The sequence below is a fragment of the Etheostoma cragini genome, chromosome 13, assembly GCF_013103735.1.
Source record: "Etheostoma cragini isolate CJK2018 chromosome 13, CSU_Ecrag_1.0, whole genome shotgun sequence".
NCBI classification, from domain to species: domain Eukaryota; kingdom Metazoa; phylum Chordata; class Actinopteri; order Perciformes; family Percidae; genus Etheostoma; species Etheostoma cragini.
In genome coordinates this window covers 1,367,031-1,383,011 of record NC_048419.1, presented here as the reverse complement: position 1 = coordinate 1,383,011, position 15,981 = coordinate 1,367,031, and the positions used below count along the sequence as shown (strand labels likewise).

The 15,981-nt window shown below is 42.8% G+C and overlaps 1 protein-coding gene across 3 annotated transcripts in view; it reads right to left on the bottom strand.

Annotated features, from left to right (window-relative positions):
- The window catches only part of srrm3 (serine/arginine repetitive matrix 3), a 73,018-nt gene that overhangs the window by 28,566 nt on the left and 28,471 nt on the right, over positions 1–15,981 (bottom strand). For all 3 annotated transcript variants that reach the window (XM_034889723.1, XM_034889722.1, XM_034889725.1), the window contains exon 2: positions 5,769–6,082. In XM_034889723.1, the coding sequence (XP_034745614.1) occupies positions 5,769–6,070 (302 nt within the window). In that variant the 5' untranslated portion in view covers positions 6,071–6,082. The remainder of the gene's footprint in view (positions 1–5,768; positions 6,083–15,981) is intronic.

Genomic DNA, 15,981 nt, shown 5'->3' with positions numbered 1-15,981 from the left:
CCCCCCCCCCCCATTAATTCACAATCCAGGAAAATGAATAGTTGTGGCCTAGAGACCATCCTTTTGCTGATAGTCATTGATTTGTTGAGGACGTGCCTACGTGTGGGGGGGGGGTGCGGGTGTGTGTTTGTGTGTACTCCTTTTGAATGCCAGGGATGTTTGAGCCTTTTCCACAAGTTGTCCCTAGGTGCTGCCGTACACCTCAGAAACTCTGCAGCCATCAATCCCGCTGCAAAGAGCACAGAGGCAAAGTGATGCCAGTGTAGTTAGTAAGATTGAATGGTGCTGGGAACATGGGAAGGCAAAACTGAACGCCCCCACATTTCTATTTCAGGGGCAGATTTAAAGCTGCCTACCGGGACACGGGGAAATTGTTTAACTCTCAATTGGAGAGGATTTTCAATTGATGCTCTTTACAAGCATACACTGTCTGGTTAGATAATAGGTACTAGATGTAGCAGACAAAAACGGAAAGACCTTGCTCTCGCTATATAAAGCTGGCCTTTTCACCCTCCCCACAGTGGAAGCAGATCAATGGCTGGAGCAGCACAATCTGCCCGGGCCAGTCTTTCTGATTGCTCATCTTCTCTAAGTCCTCTGGCAACAACAGCCTGTAAAGCTATTTTGTCAGGCACAGAGCTACTATATTGGCTTGGGTTCCCTCCCGGTGACGATGTATAAATTGGGTCCTTCCAATTTTCAGTCTTATAGGACACAGGCTTATCGTCTTATTACACAAGCTTTGGCTTGCAGGAAGACCTCCATCAGAGCAGAGATAGCTATTTGCTCTGGCCTTAGAAGCTCCAAGAGCAGCTCTCTCTTAATAAGAGTCAAGCTACTCATCTCCTACAATGCAAAAAGTGTCACTGCAGATGGTAAAAAGCAATACCACAGCAGCAGCAGCAGCCAAAAGGCAGTCATTTAGCTCCTGGCTACTACTTAAACCTAAACCTCTAAACCACTAAACCTCTTTCCTTTTGTCTCAATTTACAGTGGACTGCTCTGTCTTGAAATGTATTTGCTTGTACGTGATTATGTATAACCACAAAATAAGTTTTTCATCTCTGGGTTATGTTGTGTCCTTTTTGCTTGTGCCAGACTCCACCTCTTTACTCTGCTTTCAAACAACAGAGGATGAGTAATGTCTTCTGCCTCAAATTAAAAAAGCTGTGTGTGTGTGTGTGTGGTGTGTGTGTGTGTGTGTGTGTGTGTGTGTGTGTGTGTGTGCGTGTGTGTATGGCTTGCGCAGATGCGTATACTGGGCTTGCAGATAAGAGCAAGTGAGGCCTTGTTAAGAGAGCTTATTAGAGAGCTGCAAAAACGCTCAGACACCACAGGAGTTCAAATCATGCACAGCCATTAGGCCTCAATTAGTGTGGAAAAACACCTCTGAAATAGAATCGGGACCCTTGCTTGCATAGCAGTCCTTGAGCTTGAAATCTGTCAGTGAACTGTGATATCATAAGGCAGCCAAACTTGCTTGAAAGTAGAAATTAAGCTTGTTGAGCTGCTCAGTACATGCACTGTGTTGTGATGGAAAGACGACAGGATGTTGTATGCACTGCTCTAACAGATTAAATGTATGTAACTTACAGCAACTCTGATATGCATAAAAGGGAATAAAGGGCAATGTTCCCTGTAGCGGCAGGGCACTCAGTGCACTAATGACTGTGGGATGCTACCAGGCCATGGATAGCTAAATGAACAGACTCCTTTAATTGCTGAGCCCTTCTAATTGGGTCCCAGGGTGAAGTCATCACTCATGACAGACTATTTATCCTGGTTTTATCTCTGAGGAAGAGCAAGGCTGGATTGGGGGTGTAAAGGGAGGAGGGGAGAGTCTGCCATGCTGGCAGGGTTAGAGAAATAGGCAGGCGTCCAACCTGCCCCCCAGGCTAATCCTTCACCGAGACCTCAGTCAGGATGGGGACTCAGGGGTGACGTAGAGTCTGAGCCTGCTGGCTTATAGCCACAACAAATGAAAACAGACCCCAGCCACCATTTTAATTGTGTCTAATGCTTGGCATTGCTCTCCCTCTTTTTCATCCCCCGCTCTATCCCTTAATCCTGCACACATGCACTCACGCTCTCTCATTTAAAGAGGAACATTAGAAATTGGAGAGGCAAAGTGAGTTGTGCTGAGCCAAGCTGGCAAATGAGATTTTCCTTTCATTATAGCTTAACGAGGTGACTTGCGTCCGTCCAGCGCTCTAACACTCCTGTCCTTAAAGCGCAACTGCCTGCCAGCAGAGTTTGTGCAGTGTGACGGGTGAGGTGGAGCTGGTCAGCGGGTGTATGGTCTCCTTGTATTCTGCCATCATTAGTCAAGCTGCTGCCTCCTGCTGCACTTTTCTGCTCGACATCATGACTCTTTTACAGCGCTCAAACCAGGAGCAACTATGTCTACTCGGAGTCAGGAGATGAGCGGACCTTAACACGTGGTAAAGTCCAGCAGTTCCCTTTCAGCTTCAACAATCTGTCGTCGCTCCACCATCAGCCTGAGAAGCCCAGTCACCCTTGGGGAAGGACAGACGGGTAGAAAGAAACTGAGGAAGAAAAGTCTAATTGACCTTGGCTACTCAAAGCATTTCACAGGAGTGGTGATTTCATTCATCTTCATACTCTGACAGAGTACACTCAGCAGCGGAAAGAAAACAGTCCCACATACTGGCATTCATTGTGTCTGTCAACTCTCGTATCTAGCCTCGACCAAAGAAGAAGAAAAAAACTCTCACTAATTGGTTTGCCCTTAATTCAATTAAATCACCCTCACCTAATATATTAGGGATTAGCCAGCTTTCCATAAATGACAAATGTGATGTGAATAAAATGTCACGGGGCATCAGATAGCTGATGCTAGCCCCGCCCACGGGGATACCTGATGCTAGCATGCAGCTAGCAGGTCGCTGCTACAGTTTTCAAGGCCCTTGGCAGAAGCACACACTTAGCTCCTCCTAACTTTTTGCTGGAGGACACACACATGCTAATGGCCTGTGTTCTTTGCTGACTATCTCTATGGCAACCTCACTAATAACCACTACTTGAGGAGGAGGCCATTAATACAAAGTTCAAGTGTTGGCTGCAAACATGCCAAATCATCATCTGTACATCTGTGACATAAAAAGGATTGTGAAGCAGAAATGGCTGCAGCGGATGTATGAATTTATCTGTGTGTGTGTGTGTGTCTCATTTTCATTAATGATGCAAAATGTATGTTATAGATAGATAGACACACACACACACCCAGATATAGAAGCCAGTCTCATCTTTCTACCTGGCAATAAGGCTCTTCACCACCTCTCTGCCTCTCCACAGGTACCCAACCGGCAAACATAATCCACTAGAACAGGGACAAGGACATGGTCCTTCACCAGCTTGCTGATTGTGAACATTTGCCAATTATGTTAAATGGGGCAGCTGGCCAAGCAGGAAGCACCCAGCTATCTGCCAAAATGGTCCCTGTAGAGTCCTTCAGCTAATATGGAACTGTTTATTATTCCATGAAACATTACCTCCAGGATCAGAGCATCCCTCCACAATGGTTCCATGTCATTCTCTCCACAGCAAACTCGTCATCAAACAAGCATGTTTTTAAAGCAAAAATAAAAAGGCATTTTGATTTACCTTTTTCTTTTATATTCATTTTTTTATCTCTTTCCGTTTTATTTAGAATGAAGAATTTTTCTTTGTGTTGGAGCAGTGTGTGTTAATGTTGAACCACCTCCATGCATGTATTCCCGTGGTCCCAAATAGTATCAGATGAAAACACCGGCATGAAATAATTTAAACACTGTAACCCCCCCCCCCAATATTTCATGCGTTTGTCCTTTCAATTGTTTGTTAGCAATTTGTTAGATCTTGTGCTGTCTGTTTGCCCTCTTTGTTTATTTTACTTTAAAATGGAAGTCATTTAAATTTTCAGTACTTTAATTAAATCATTACAGAGTTCTTGAGTACAATCTACCGTGAGAATACTGTTCAAAATGAGTGTAATAATAATGTATAATAATGTATTCAAGCATTTATTATGCCATTTCAATCTAATTAAGTAGCAGCAAGTAATGTCAGGTAACATTAATTTGTTAACTTCCCATTGGATGAGGCGGTTACCCATCCAGCCACCGCAGCTAACGTTATGGGGCAAATTCATTTGTGGGATGGCCCAGCGCTCTTATCAGTGGTCAAAACAATAATTATAAAAATAACTTTTTGAATGTTGTTGTAACGTTATAACACTATCATGCATATAACTGGAGCTCAGTGGGTGGCGTGAACCTCTTGTCGCAATAGCACATCGTAGTAAGATATTGACAAAATGAAGAGTGCGTACTCATGCCCATCCCTGAAATAAATGAGGTTATTGATCATAATAGATTCCAGCTGATTCCAGCTCCTGATAATGCATGTATCCTGATTCTATCCCATTATCATGCCAGGCTGCTAGAAAGGGCCATATCAACAAAACACAGCTGCTATGCACCATTTCCTAACAAAAGCACGGCCCCTTATGTTTACTTCCCTCCTCCGCAGGGGCTTGGGTTGTTTTTTTCTTCAATATTGCAATGAAAATTACTTTTGGCAGGTAACAGATTTTGAATGTAATGTTTCGGTGCAGCTTGTGAACTCAGGCACCCTACAGGTACGTTCCTGTCAATGTCAAGTTCTCTTCTCCACACAGAATACTTTCAGTGCTCGCCCTCCAAACCGCTCGGCAGTAACCCAGTTTTAAACTAACGATAAACAACTGCTGTTTTGCTGAAAATGGTAATGTCACTTGACATCAAACACCCAGTGCAACTGGGGTCACTGAATCGCTTGGTGAGTTGTTGTGCTTAATACATGTTGGGCTTCATGCAAGAACATTTTTATTCTGATTCTAAAACTTTTTCACCCGTGAGGCTCGTTCGTGCAAGTTCCAAGTTGGATTCAATAAAATCTCTTAGCAAAAACTTAATAAAATGACTTGTTTAAACTTGCTGAATGCCAACTGTGCATGAGCAGCTTTCATAAGATTTGATCATTAGCATAATCGATGGACCCAAATTGCTATAAAAGACTACATGTTCTGCTCTGTTTGGGGACAGACAAACATGTCAAAGAATTAAAGATTAACAAGAAATATTTCACGCTTCAAGGCTTCCTGTTGGAATTCAGCAGACGAAAACGGAGCAGACGTGGCCGTGTCTGCAGTCAGATTAGAGGACTTAAAACAATTAGAAAATATGAATTCAGCTGCCAACACCGTGTCATCACTGCCGTACCGTGACAGAAATAATGAAGAAAAGGTTTGAGGTAATGTGAGAGGCTGAAACAAGCAAACGCGGGCATTTGTGGGGTTTTCTTTTGCAGGGTGCAAAAAGTTTCTTCCCAAGAGTATTTTGCAGAGATACCGTTACTGCGTCCGAAGCTCAGCGCCACATAGGATGATTGCGATTGGTTTAAAGAAATGCAAATCACCCTGAATGATGTTTTTTGGCCTATTCCACAATGTATCTGTAGTGTAGGGAGACCATACTGCACAGCACTGTGGAGATGACTCAGGTAATGCAAGACTAGCGAATATTAGTTGTATTAGTATAATAGTTGACAACTAATGGATTCATCTTTGCAGCCCTAACTAAAACTACTGAGCAATCTAGATTAACATGACACATTGTCATATGTCACAATGTACTTATAAAAACGTAGATTACATTTTAACTTCACAAGTGGTCGTTGTATGAGGCCCATGGTATTACTGTCAGGGGTTGCTTATCCCATGTACTCACCCCTGCTCCTCCATCATCTCCTGGAGCTCCATACATTTGAGCTCTACCCTCCTCTTCCTCTCATGGTCCAGGATCTCTCTGTGCGGCTTCTTCACCAGGACGGGCTCTGCTTCGGGCTCCTCCTCCTCCTCCTCCTCTGTACCTTGCTGTCCCGCCTCTGTTTTAGCCTGTAGGACTGAGTGCTGTGCAGGCCCTCCTGATCCTGCAGCTGGTCCCGGTCCAGGTCCTGACCCGGGGACAACGGGCTGGGCCATCCCGTTTGCACCATCCTTAGGAGATGGCACCCTCGCCGCATCGTACATGATTCCTGAACCCTGTGGAGACAAAGATGACGGAGAGAAATTGTCAGATCAACACTGTAGTCTGCTGGATTTGCAGTCTTACTTCATGTTAACGATTTAACAACTAATCTTTCCAAGAACCCTCATTTGGGAGGATGCTTGGCTGTCGTTAAGATATTATTGAATTCTATGCACTGAGAGCAGTGCTGAGAGTGAATAATTCGTATTCAAATGGCTTACTTTTGTGAAATTTAAATATGATTTGCTTTGAAGACTAAAGAGCCCCCTGAAGGCCTCGTTATGTCCTCTGAACCCGTTTTTTTACATAAACACACCCACGTAGTGTCCGTACACTGTACACAATGTATTCGGATGGACAGTGAGCCACAAACACTGGGAGGTGAGCCGAGATGTTAATGCCTCTGGACAGGCTGCAGCGTTTCTGCCTGGACTAAGCAGTACCGTTTGAAAACACTCACACACATCAATATGCTGTACACACATGCACACACACTCTCAGTACATGTAGACATGGTTTGCCAGAGAAAGCACTGGCAGCAACTCCTGCTCCATGAGTCAACAGCCCAGTAGTGCTTAAAGACAGGTTAGATTTGGTCCACTTGTCTCATGGACCAAACTGTAGACCAAGGTCATAGACCCCCATACATGCAGCATGTAAGTCAAAGAAGGATAAGAGTGGAAGACATTAGGGCGGCCAAATTAAGGTGCGGTGGCGGGTATTTGTTCAAGGCTAACAATGTGTCAAATCATTTTGGAAAAAAGTATTGTGGTGCTGCAGAGACGTCCTGGCATCTGTTTGGTACATATCCTCGCAAAAAATAATCCTTTTCATATTTTTACTGTGATATTTTTCAATGAAAATGATAATAATGATATGGGAAAACATGTATAACTGACTTATTTTCTTGTTTTAACACTGAATACCTTCTTTGGTTTTCGACCATTGTGTTTGTGGCTCGTTGACTGATAAAAGGATGAGGTTGTCATTTTGGTGATCAAAAAAAAAGGAGTGTTCCAATACAAGTGCTGCGTGGACTGGGAGCTGATTGAGATGGATTGTCCTGTTATGGTCGCTGTAGAACATGCAGGACCAGAGGAAGGACTCCATGGGCACCCGAGCCTCGGCTGCCAGCATCGGTCGCCTCCCTCTACAACTAATGGCTTCATTTTTCACCAAGGAGCCAAAAAAACATATCTGAGGCACTTCATCACTGTCACACAAAGGAGGAGTGGAGACGGGGGGACACCGAGGCTCCATGGACCAACTACAGTCTCATCTTATCCCCAATTATTTCATCCAATGATTAAGGAGTGTGTGAGCAGCTTGTGCCATGTAGTCATGCGGTTCTCTTTATCTGGTTCTGGAAGTGTTTGACTGGTTAATAGGGATTTGTTTGTTTTTGAAACGCTGCGCCATGGTAACAAACCGTGGATCTGTCCGTAGCGACGCGGCTCTCGGCTGACAGAACAGGTGGCAGGACAGCAGGCGGCATCATCGCTGAATCAATTTGACAGTAAATCAGTAGTTGATATTCCATGACAGCAATCTCTCATCTGCACATGCTCGGCACACAACAGCCATCTACTTAAACCTATATTCATGTTTTAATGTTCAAAAAACACATTTTTTCTTAAACTGTCCATCTGAATATACCTGTATTCATCTTACATCTTTAGCGTCTTTTTCTGGCCCCGTCTGCTCTGATTGGTCGGCATTATCGGCACTTCTGCATCTGCAGTCTCTGAATCTTTGCCCCGTCATATTAGCCGGGAAATGACTGTAGCAGCACTTTTACCTATACATAGTATGGTTGAGACATTACTCAACTGTCCAGGAGTCCATGTGCCTCATTTAAAGGCACAGTTCTGAATACAGGCTGTGTGCATTTCTCTGTGGATTTAGCACGTCGGCTTGCTTTATAATAAAAAAAGACAAGGAAATCTCATGTTTTACAATATGGGACCTTCAAAATAATGACATTCAGGAAGACAGGGACAACAAAAAGGCCCTCTGTATGAGATGGGTCAGAGTCAATTAATATGGCCTTGTTTTCTGGTAATTGAAATGTCAGACCCGGGACAACGGATTGCTCTTTCTGCTTCCTGTCTTACATTCTTTTTAATTAGACCAGGTGGTCAGTGGCTGTGAAAGCTTGAGCTGGACTGCTCTGTTCTAGATCCTTTAGCCGGAGGGGAGGGCCGTTGCTAATCCCATTTGTGCTAGACATCATGCCTTGGCTGCTGGGCCCTGCTGGTACCAACAGCACCGCTCTCACCACATTGATCTGAACGAACATAGGAAGCTGTTGGAAATGCAGCTGTAATAAGACAATATCATCTGAAAATCTGTGGGAAAAAGACCCCTCCATCTCAAATGCAATTCTCCCCAACGACAGATGTGAGAGTCAAAAGCTGTACCAAGCGCCCATCTGTGAAACCATCCTGTAAATATCAAGCCATCTCATTATTCTAATGCATCATCCCTTCAGTTCCCAAGAGGGGGATGCAAAAATCAGTTATCTTTAAAATTAAGACAACTAAATCATTTAATTGTGCAATGAAAAAAGAAATCAAAACAGAAAGGGAGCCTTGTCAGTGAGCTGATAAGGCAGCAGAGCACACAATTAATCGTGTGTGAGTCCTCTGCAGGGACTGAAGGTTATCTGGAGCGCCTGTAGTAAAGGTGGCACAAACCTCTTGTGCTAATTCTGCGAGGGCGTACAAGACTGTCACATCCCAACAAATACTGCTAGTAATTAGTCATCATGCTTAGTGCAGTTGTTAAGCCACATGCACTAATCACTTATTTCAAATCACAGAGATTTAACATGTAATGCTGTATGAAAGACAAAGAACTGGAAATAATGTGGTTGTCTTTGGTATGGGGCATGAACAAATCCACTAATACATACTGTATAGTAATCATTGTCACCCACTCTTTTATCCCTGTTTCCTGAAGGTGCTGATTTGCTCACACCTGATGCTTTATATGGTTTCACCTCATTCCTTTACCTATAACTAACATTAACAAGGCTGGATGCCGAAACTTGTTGAAGTCATGTTTTTAATCTGATTTTAGTTAAAATGTGCCAGATGTGTTAAAGGCAATTCACATTTTTTCTAAAGATAAGTGTAGAGCTGCACAGTCTTAGTTGATTAGACAACTAATCTGTTGTTTTGGTCATGGTAGACTATCATTTATTTAGTCGATTAGTCATATGTTATGCTTTTTTCTTAATGATTTAATTACTTCCAAGAAACCTATGAGCACATTTTTGGTAAAAACTAAATTTAAAGTGGTGCTTTAGGATGATTCTTTGTAGAGAAATTTAATTTGACAGATCAATTCAAATAATCAATTAGTCGATACATTGAATGAGTGCTAGGAGACCAAGGACTGCACTATACGAGTGCCTTGGACTTTTTTTTGGTGCCTACTGGATTTAATGTTGTATTTTGGAGCAATGACAGTGATTGCTCGACAATAAAAGAGCCAATAGCTCAAACCTTCTCTCCACTGAAAGAAAAGAAGATGGTTCCGGATGTGAGTATTTAACCTTTGCCCATGTTGTCTGATTGATTGGTTGCTGCTGCTGCTACAGAGGCCTCTGCTGTCTCCCCTGCTCACAGCAAGCCTTCTACAAAAAACAGGCCCACTGCTTGAAATAATCATAGAGGGTTGCCGTAATTTCCATACAAGGATCATGATGTCTTAATGGCACGGCCGCTGGTAGCCCACACAGGGCTGACTCATGTGATATAAGTAGATGGATCACAATTAAAGCTCAATTAATAAGGATAACATTCACCGTGGCTGCACAGAGAAAAAATCGTTGTCTCATTAGGAATCTAATGTTGCATTAGGCTAATGAGACATTGGGCTGGACTTGAGCCACAGTGTGGTTCTGCTTTTTTTCCATGGAGGATTTTATCTGAATATATCACGTCATATGATGGCATAATTTGTACTATACACTGTAGCCCCGGTGATTTGATGGATAGATTATGAGTTAACTGCCTACATCATTAGAAGCTAATACACACAAGGAATTGTCTATCTCAGGAGATCTCAAATTAGGAGAAATGAAAGCGGGATTTTCTGTGTGTAAGGACATCATTTATTTAGCATTACAATCTATTGCTACAACACATTTAACCGGTAAGAAAAACATACTTAACATATTAAAGGGCTATGCATTATAGAGAAAATAAAAACAATATCAGTACTGTAATGGATGGATTTTATTTTGCTGATTTTCTAGAACTTTGGATAGTCTTGTTTTCACTTGATTGCAGTGAAAATACAGCATTTCCATCTATAAACCAATTACTAGATGGAGCATTACAGCTTAGCATCCACACATCAGTACTTATGAATCATTACAGTCGTTGTCAATTGTATCGACAAGAGTTTTAGCAATTTGGTACTATTAGTTCTCCATCAGTGGTAGGAAATGGGCATCTCGTTCTTTAGATAGCATGTTTTCTGTAACTGATTGTATAAACATTGCACACATGTTAATCCTACACAGCAGGCCACTTTCAGTACAGAACATAATGTATACATGGCCATCTGCACATGTGGTCTTAATAGACCTGTTAATGTGAATACAGCATGCTCTGTATGTACCAGAAGACAATAAACAGATTGTTATGTGAATCTCATTCTGCAGATATAACTTTAGGTTGTGGTTGACTGCAGTTTGCAGTTGACTGTAAGCAGAGGAATTAGATAATTTTCAGCCAATATTGATCTGTGTATCACCCAACACTGGCTTAAAATCAATACTGAAGGTAGAAATGTCTCTTAAAGCAGAACTCTCGCCAAAATGCAACCTAGCGTCTTGTTGTGGATGTACCCGAGTTAATTTCCGTTTAAAAGCATATTTAGGACTTTTAAGATTCATTGTATTCTCGTTTTTGGTCAAATGGCCTTTAGACTGGAGAGCTAGGGGCGCTACTATGATAGCATCAACATCACTATTTTAAATCACTAAGAAGGCTCAACACAACATGAGACTTTGCTCTAAGTATCACCAGGGACTCTACGCGTGAACTCAGCACTGAGAACATTGTTGGCGTTCACAGAGTTTACTAAAAATAGGTTTTAACAACTCTATGTAGCTGTTGGTATTTACACTGGCCGCCATCTTGTCAGTGTCGTAGATTCCATTCCACCTGCTACACTCGAGAGGAAACGGCCGAGAGGTGGGACCGGGCTCCTTGTAGCCACTTTCCTCATCAAAAGCCAAATCTCTCCCTCTCTACGCCTACCACCCCCATCCCTTTAGCAAGCTAGGTCACTGTGCGTTGTGCACAAAAGGCTCCAATGATTGGGTCTCACACAGCGGCGGCTGCACCTCAACCATGATTGCAGGGTGGCAGTAACAGGGGGCCTGACCCTGGCTGAAACTGCCAGAAAGAAGATGAAAACACATCCTGGGTGGCTATTCCTCTCTTACTCATGAAAAGAAGAGAAATCTGAGTCAATGAAGGTGTTCTGAATCTAGTTTGTGTGCACAAGTCATAGTAAGACCTTAAACTGGGTACGGAATTCAATTCTCTTTAAGACACAGACTGAATGGACTGAAGTTATTGATTATTGAAAAATGCCTCGTCTTTCAATATGCAATTTCGATAGATAAGGAGTGAATCTCATCAGAGTCAGTGAGCCATGCAGCATGCTTGAATTGAGTAACAGTAACACAAGAACATTTAAATAATAGAAAAAGAAAACCGCTAGGGGCTTATAGAAGTAATCTCACCAAATTAAGAGGAGAAGAGAAAATATATATCTAAAGAGCAATTACAATTAAAAGTCTAAAAATCTACAATTTGAAACTAAGTAAGCACGAATTAAAAAAAACAAGCATAAGGTTGGCTACATAAAACAACAAAGGCATGAAATAAATTAAAAAAATAAAGATAAAATGATGAAGTGTGGACTTATGTGTGCATGTGTGAGTCGTTGTGAGAAACAGGAAGGCCAGACCAAATCTCATGTAAATCTCTCAGATCAATACAGGCAGGTAAGTCTGGTTCATCAGAAAAGGTCCTGACCCTCTTTTCATAATTTTTGACAAAAGTGAAGTGAAATGTGTTGATATAACTGTCCATCGCTGTGCTCCCCCGTACAGTAATGTGTGTTGTTATTGTTGTTATTTTTGTTTTATAAAATTGTTATTTAGGAAAATAATTAATTAGGAACCAGTATAACCGGTACGGAATATTTAACGACATCCAGCCCTGGTAAGACCTGACTGTATGTCCTCCCACCAACACAGCCCCCCCCCCCCCTCTGTCTCCTATCTCCCGCTTCCATAACACCTTTTCCTCCAAAGATAATCTACCCCTCGGCTGGAAGCTTGTGTTTGGTTTCTAGCACTTTGGCACCCAGAGGATGGGCTTAGCTCTCCCAAGGTCAGCTGTCTTCATTCCAGGCACGCTGGATTGCTGTTGGTGCGGGGGGGGGGGGCAGGGGAGCATCAACTTACTTCTCTCTCTCTATTGTTTTGTTTTTTTAGATCATAGTTGGATGAAAGTAGCATACAGAATGAGCAGGAGAGAACCAAGGAATGGTGATAGAGGAGGAGGAAGCCTCACTGCTGTTTACCAGAGCTCTGCCACACCGAGACAGCACTAAACACTACAAGAGAGAGAGACTTCTGTTGAGAGTGGATTTGGATTTGGTTAATTCATGCCCAGGCACAGCCCCCCATTCAGCTAACTTTATTAAAAGAGTCACGGGGGTTAGAATGAGTTCAGGTAGTTTGTGTTAAGTGTTCCATTTACTTTTCTTTTGATGCTTTTGAAAGCTGCAGCACACAGAAGGTAGGTGTAGTTCAGAGAGGTTTTTACTCTACCAGGGCTAAAGCAGAGGAGGAGGAGGCCTGCGGGAGCCTAGCTGACGCTGAAGAATGCCAGCTATAGCATATATACCTCTTCTTTGAGATGCCGAGCTCTGCAAAAAATACACTTTCGTTGTCGTAAGAGCTACTTTCTGCTAACCTGCCACGCCAGATGGTTTGTTACACACAACCATCTGAGAAGCTAACATTAGAAACTGTTGGAAAAGGGCAGGCCCTTGAAAAAATAAAAAATTACGTGGCAGGTGATTGGATAAACCATCTGTCTACCCCGACCGCCATCGTTGTTTTGAACGAACATTTGCAGCCGTCACACACACCTAGACCAGTCTCGTAGCTGCCAGGAGCTTCTCACCAGACCCTGATTGGTTCAGGTTACTGTCCGGACTAGGGCTGCACTATATATCCGTTTTTTATCGCCATAGCAACAACTGGCGCAATAAACACATTGCGAAAGGCTGTAACATATCGAAAAACAATCCGAGGTGTTTTGTTAGTTGAAAGAAATATCCGTAGGAAACTGCCCTTTAAATGTCATTCTTTTTCAGTGCTGCCTTTTAGATTCAAGTCAATGTTCACTTTGTTCAATACAAGAATGTTGGAAATTATTTTCTTTTATTTGTATAATACAAGCAGTGTTGTATTATAGCAGAATACTGAGAGCAGCAGAAAGGCAGAACGGAGAACACTTTAATATCTGATCATTTATCTCAAGCAGTATCGCTCATGCGATATTCAACAACGTTATCGCATATCACATATTTTTGTCATACCGTGCAGCCCTAGTCCACACATTACTGTTCCTTTTATACATCCAGCAAGATCTCATGATATGTGAGAATCCAGCTGCTGTGAAAGGTAAAAGGAAGCTAAGTATAGATAACACAAACGGGATGGGATAAATCAACATACTAATGAGTGCTATGAGCGATATAGAGAGGTGAGAAGGCGGCTGAAAAATTGTGTCCTTTGGTGGAGGAACATCCTTGGGAAGCCCGGAGACGGAGTGGGACAGAAATAACCCTCCGCTGTCCCACATGTCACCACAGAGGAAGACGGAGACGCTGTCTCTAAGGTGACATCTGAGCTCATTCTGGCACACAGTTCAGCCGTGGGATGACAAGCTGCAGGAACGCACCCACCAACCTCAGAACACAGTCTTGGACTGTTGGCCCCACTTTGCATCCTCAGGGACCAAACTGTGCTTTTTTAAAATCTCTCTTTGACTTTTCAGCAGCTTTTACGTCTTCTCCAGCTGGCTTGCAGCACAACAACATTCACACTGCACAAACCTCCAGTGTGTTGCCATGTGTAGTGTCTCAGGGGAGGAATGATTAGCATCGGATTGCTTCTGACGCGATTAGCGGGGTCACTGGCAGGGGAGGGATGGGCTCTGGTCTGTGAGCCTGAGTCTGTCCCTGCCTGTCAGTACACTACATGTCACAACACAACACACCCTCCTGTGTGCAAACACTGAGTGGGATTCTGGAGGAGGGCTGAAACAGACCTCACCAATCATGTAGGATTATTCCTGATGCCAAATCTTCTTTCATTTTCTCTCTAAACCCATATGCATGAGGAAAGGGAACCCCAATCACATATTAATCAAGTATTAATGATGATGTAACCAATGCAATTCACAATCTTAGAAAGACAATGAAATTATCTGAAAAAAAACATAGGCTACTTAATAATCTTTTGCAAAATGCTTCAATTTTATCTTATTTTAGTTTTTTTTCAGACTTCAAATTTCATACTATGATCACTACATAAAGGGAAGAAATGCCAGGTTTATTTTAGTATATTGGCACATGGGCTTTTTATTAATTGAAATGTTGTGTAAAATGGTAAAATGGGTTTTAAAAAATCCCAATAGTCAAAGACAGACAGAGATGCAGTTAGCTTACAAAGCTACCTGCATAAAAAGAGAGCTTGCACAGTTTCATTTGCAATTCTAAACATCTTGATCCTTCCACATGATCAGGATGTTAAATACATCCATCGCAGTTACCCATTGTGACTGCATCACAAAACTAATTACATTGTTACATTACGGGTTACTTTGCTTTGGTCACCCAGCACAGCTCTGGGAGAGGTGCCTTGAACATGGGTGTAACTTTGCTTGGAGAGTTAGGGGACACACAGATCAGGGGGTCCTGTTTACAATTTGAAACATATTTACATATTTTAAGGGGCTATGGTGACACAAAATCCAGGAAATAATGAAGTTGATTATGAAATTCTGCCAGAAAGAATAGTTCTTAACTATGTATATGAAAAATTAATGAATTTGAAAGTGTGGGGGGGACTGTCCCCAGTGGAAATTACGCACTGAGCCTTAAAACAACTCGGAAAGTGCCAAAACCAACGCGCAGGGATAGAAAACAAGACACTGTGGTTTGGGTCAGGGTACGTTTTGGAGCAATTTACTGACCATTAACAGCTAGCCTAACGTTAGCCACCCTGACTGCATATCTCCTGTTCTGGGTCACGCTCCCTCTAATTAAACAAAAGCAGCTGATTCTTGAATGTAGGATTAGTGGTTAACATCAGCATGATAGCTATGAACACAACATCTATAAAGGCAAGGACTTTGGAGTTACTGGCAGTCTCATTTCTCTTCTTTTGGCAGAGGCTAGCAAATCTACCAAAGTGACATAAACCCTCCATTAGACTGCCCACGGAACATACCTAAGGAAGGAAGACCTAACACTTCATCACTGCTCTCTTCATAAATCAAACCAGCTGTTGGATGCGTGCACCTTCCTGTTAAACCAATCAGAATCAGCCTCAAATTCCAACGGCCAATCACAGCGTCACAAACCTGCTTTAAATCTGTTTCTCTCCCTGTTGCTGTCAGCTGTCATTTCAGGGAAAGCGTGTAGCCCCCTCACCTCCCCTCCCACCTCCAATCGCAATCACCCAAAGGGCACCCTGGGTCCACCTCCCCTCCCACATCCAGTCGTGGTCACCCAAAGGCACCCTGGGTCCTCCTCCTCTTCCACCTCCAGTCATCGTCACCCAAAGGCACCCTGGGTCCTCCTC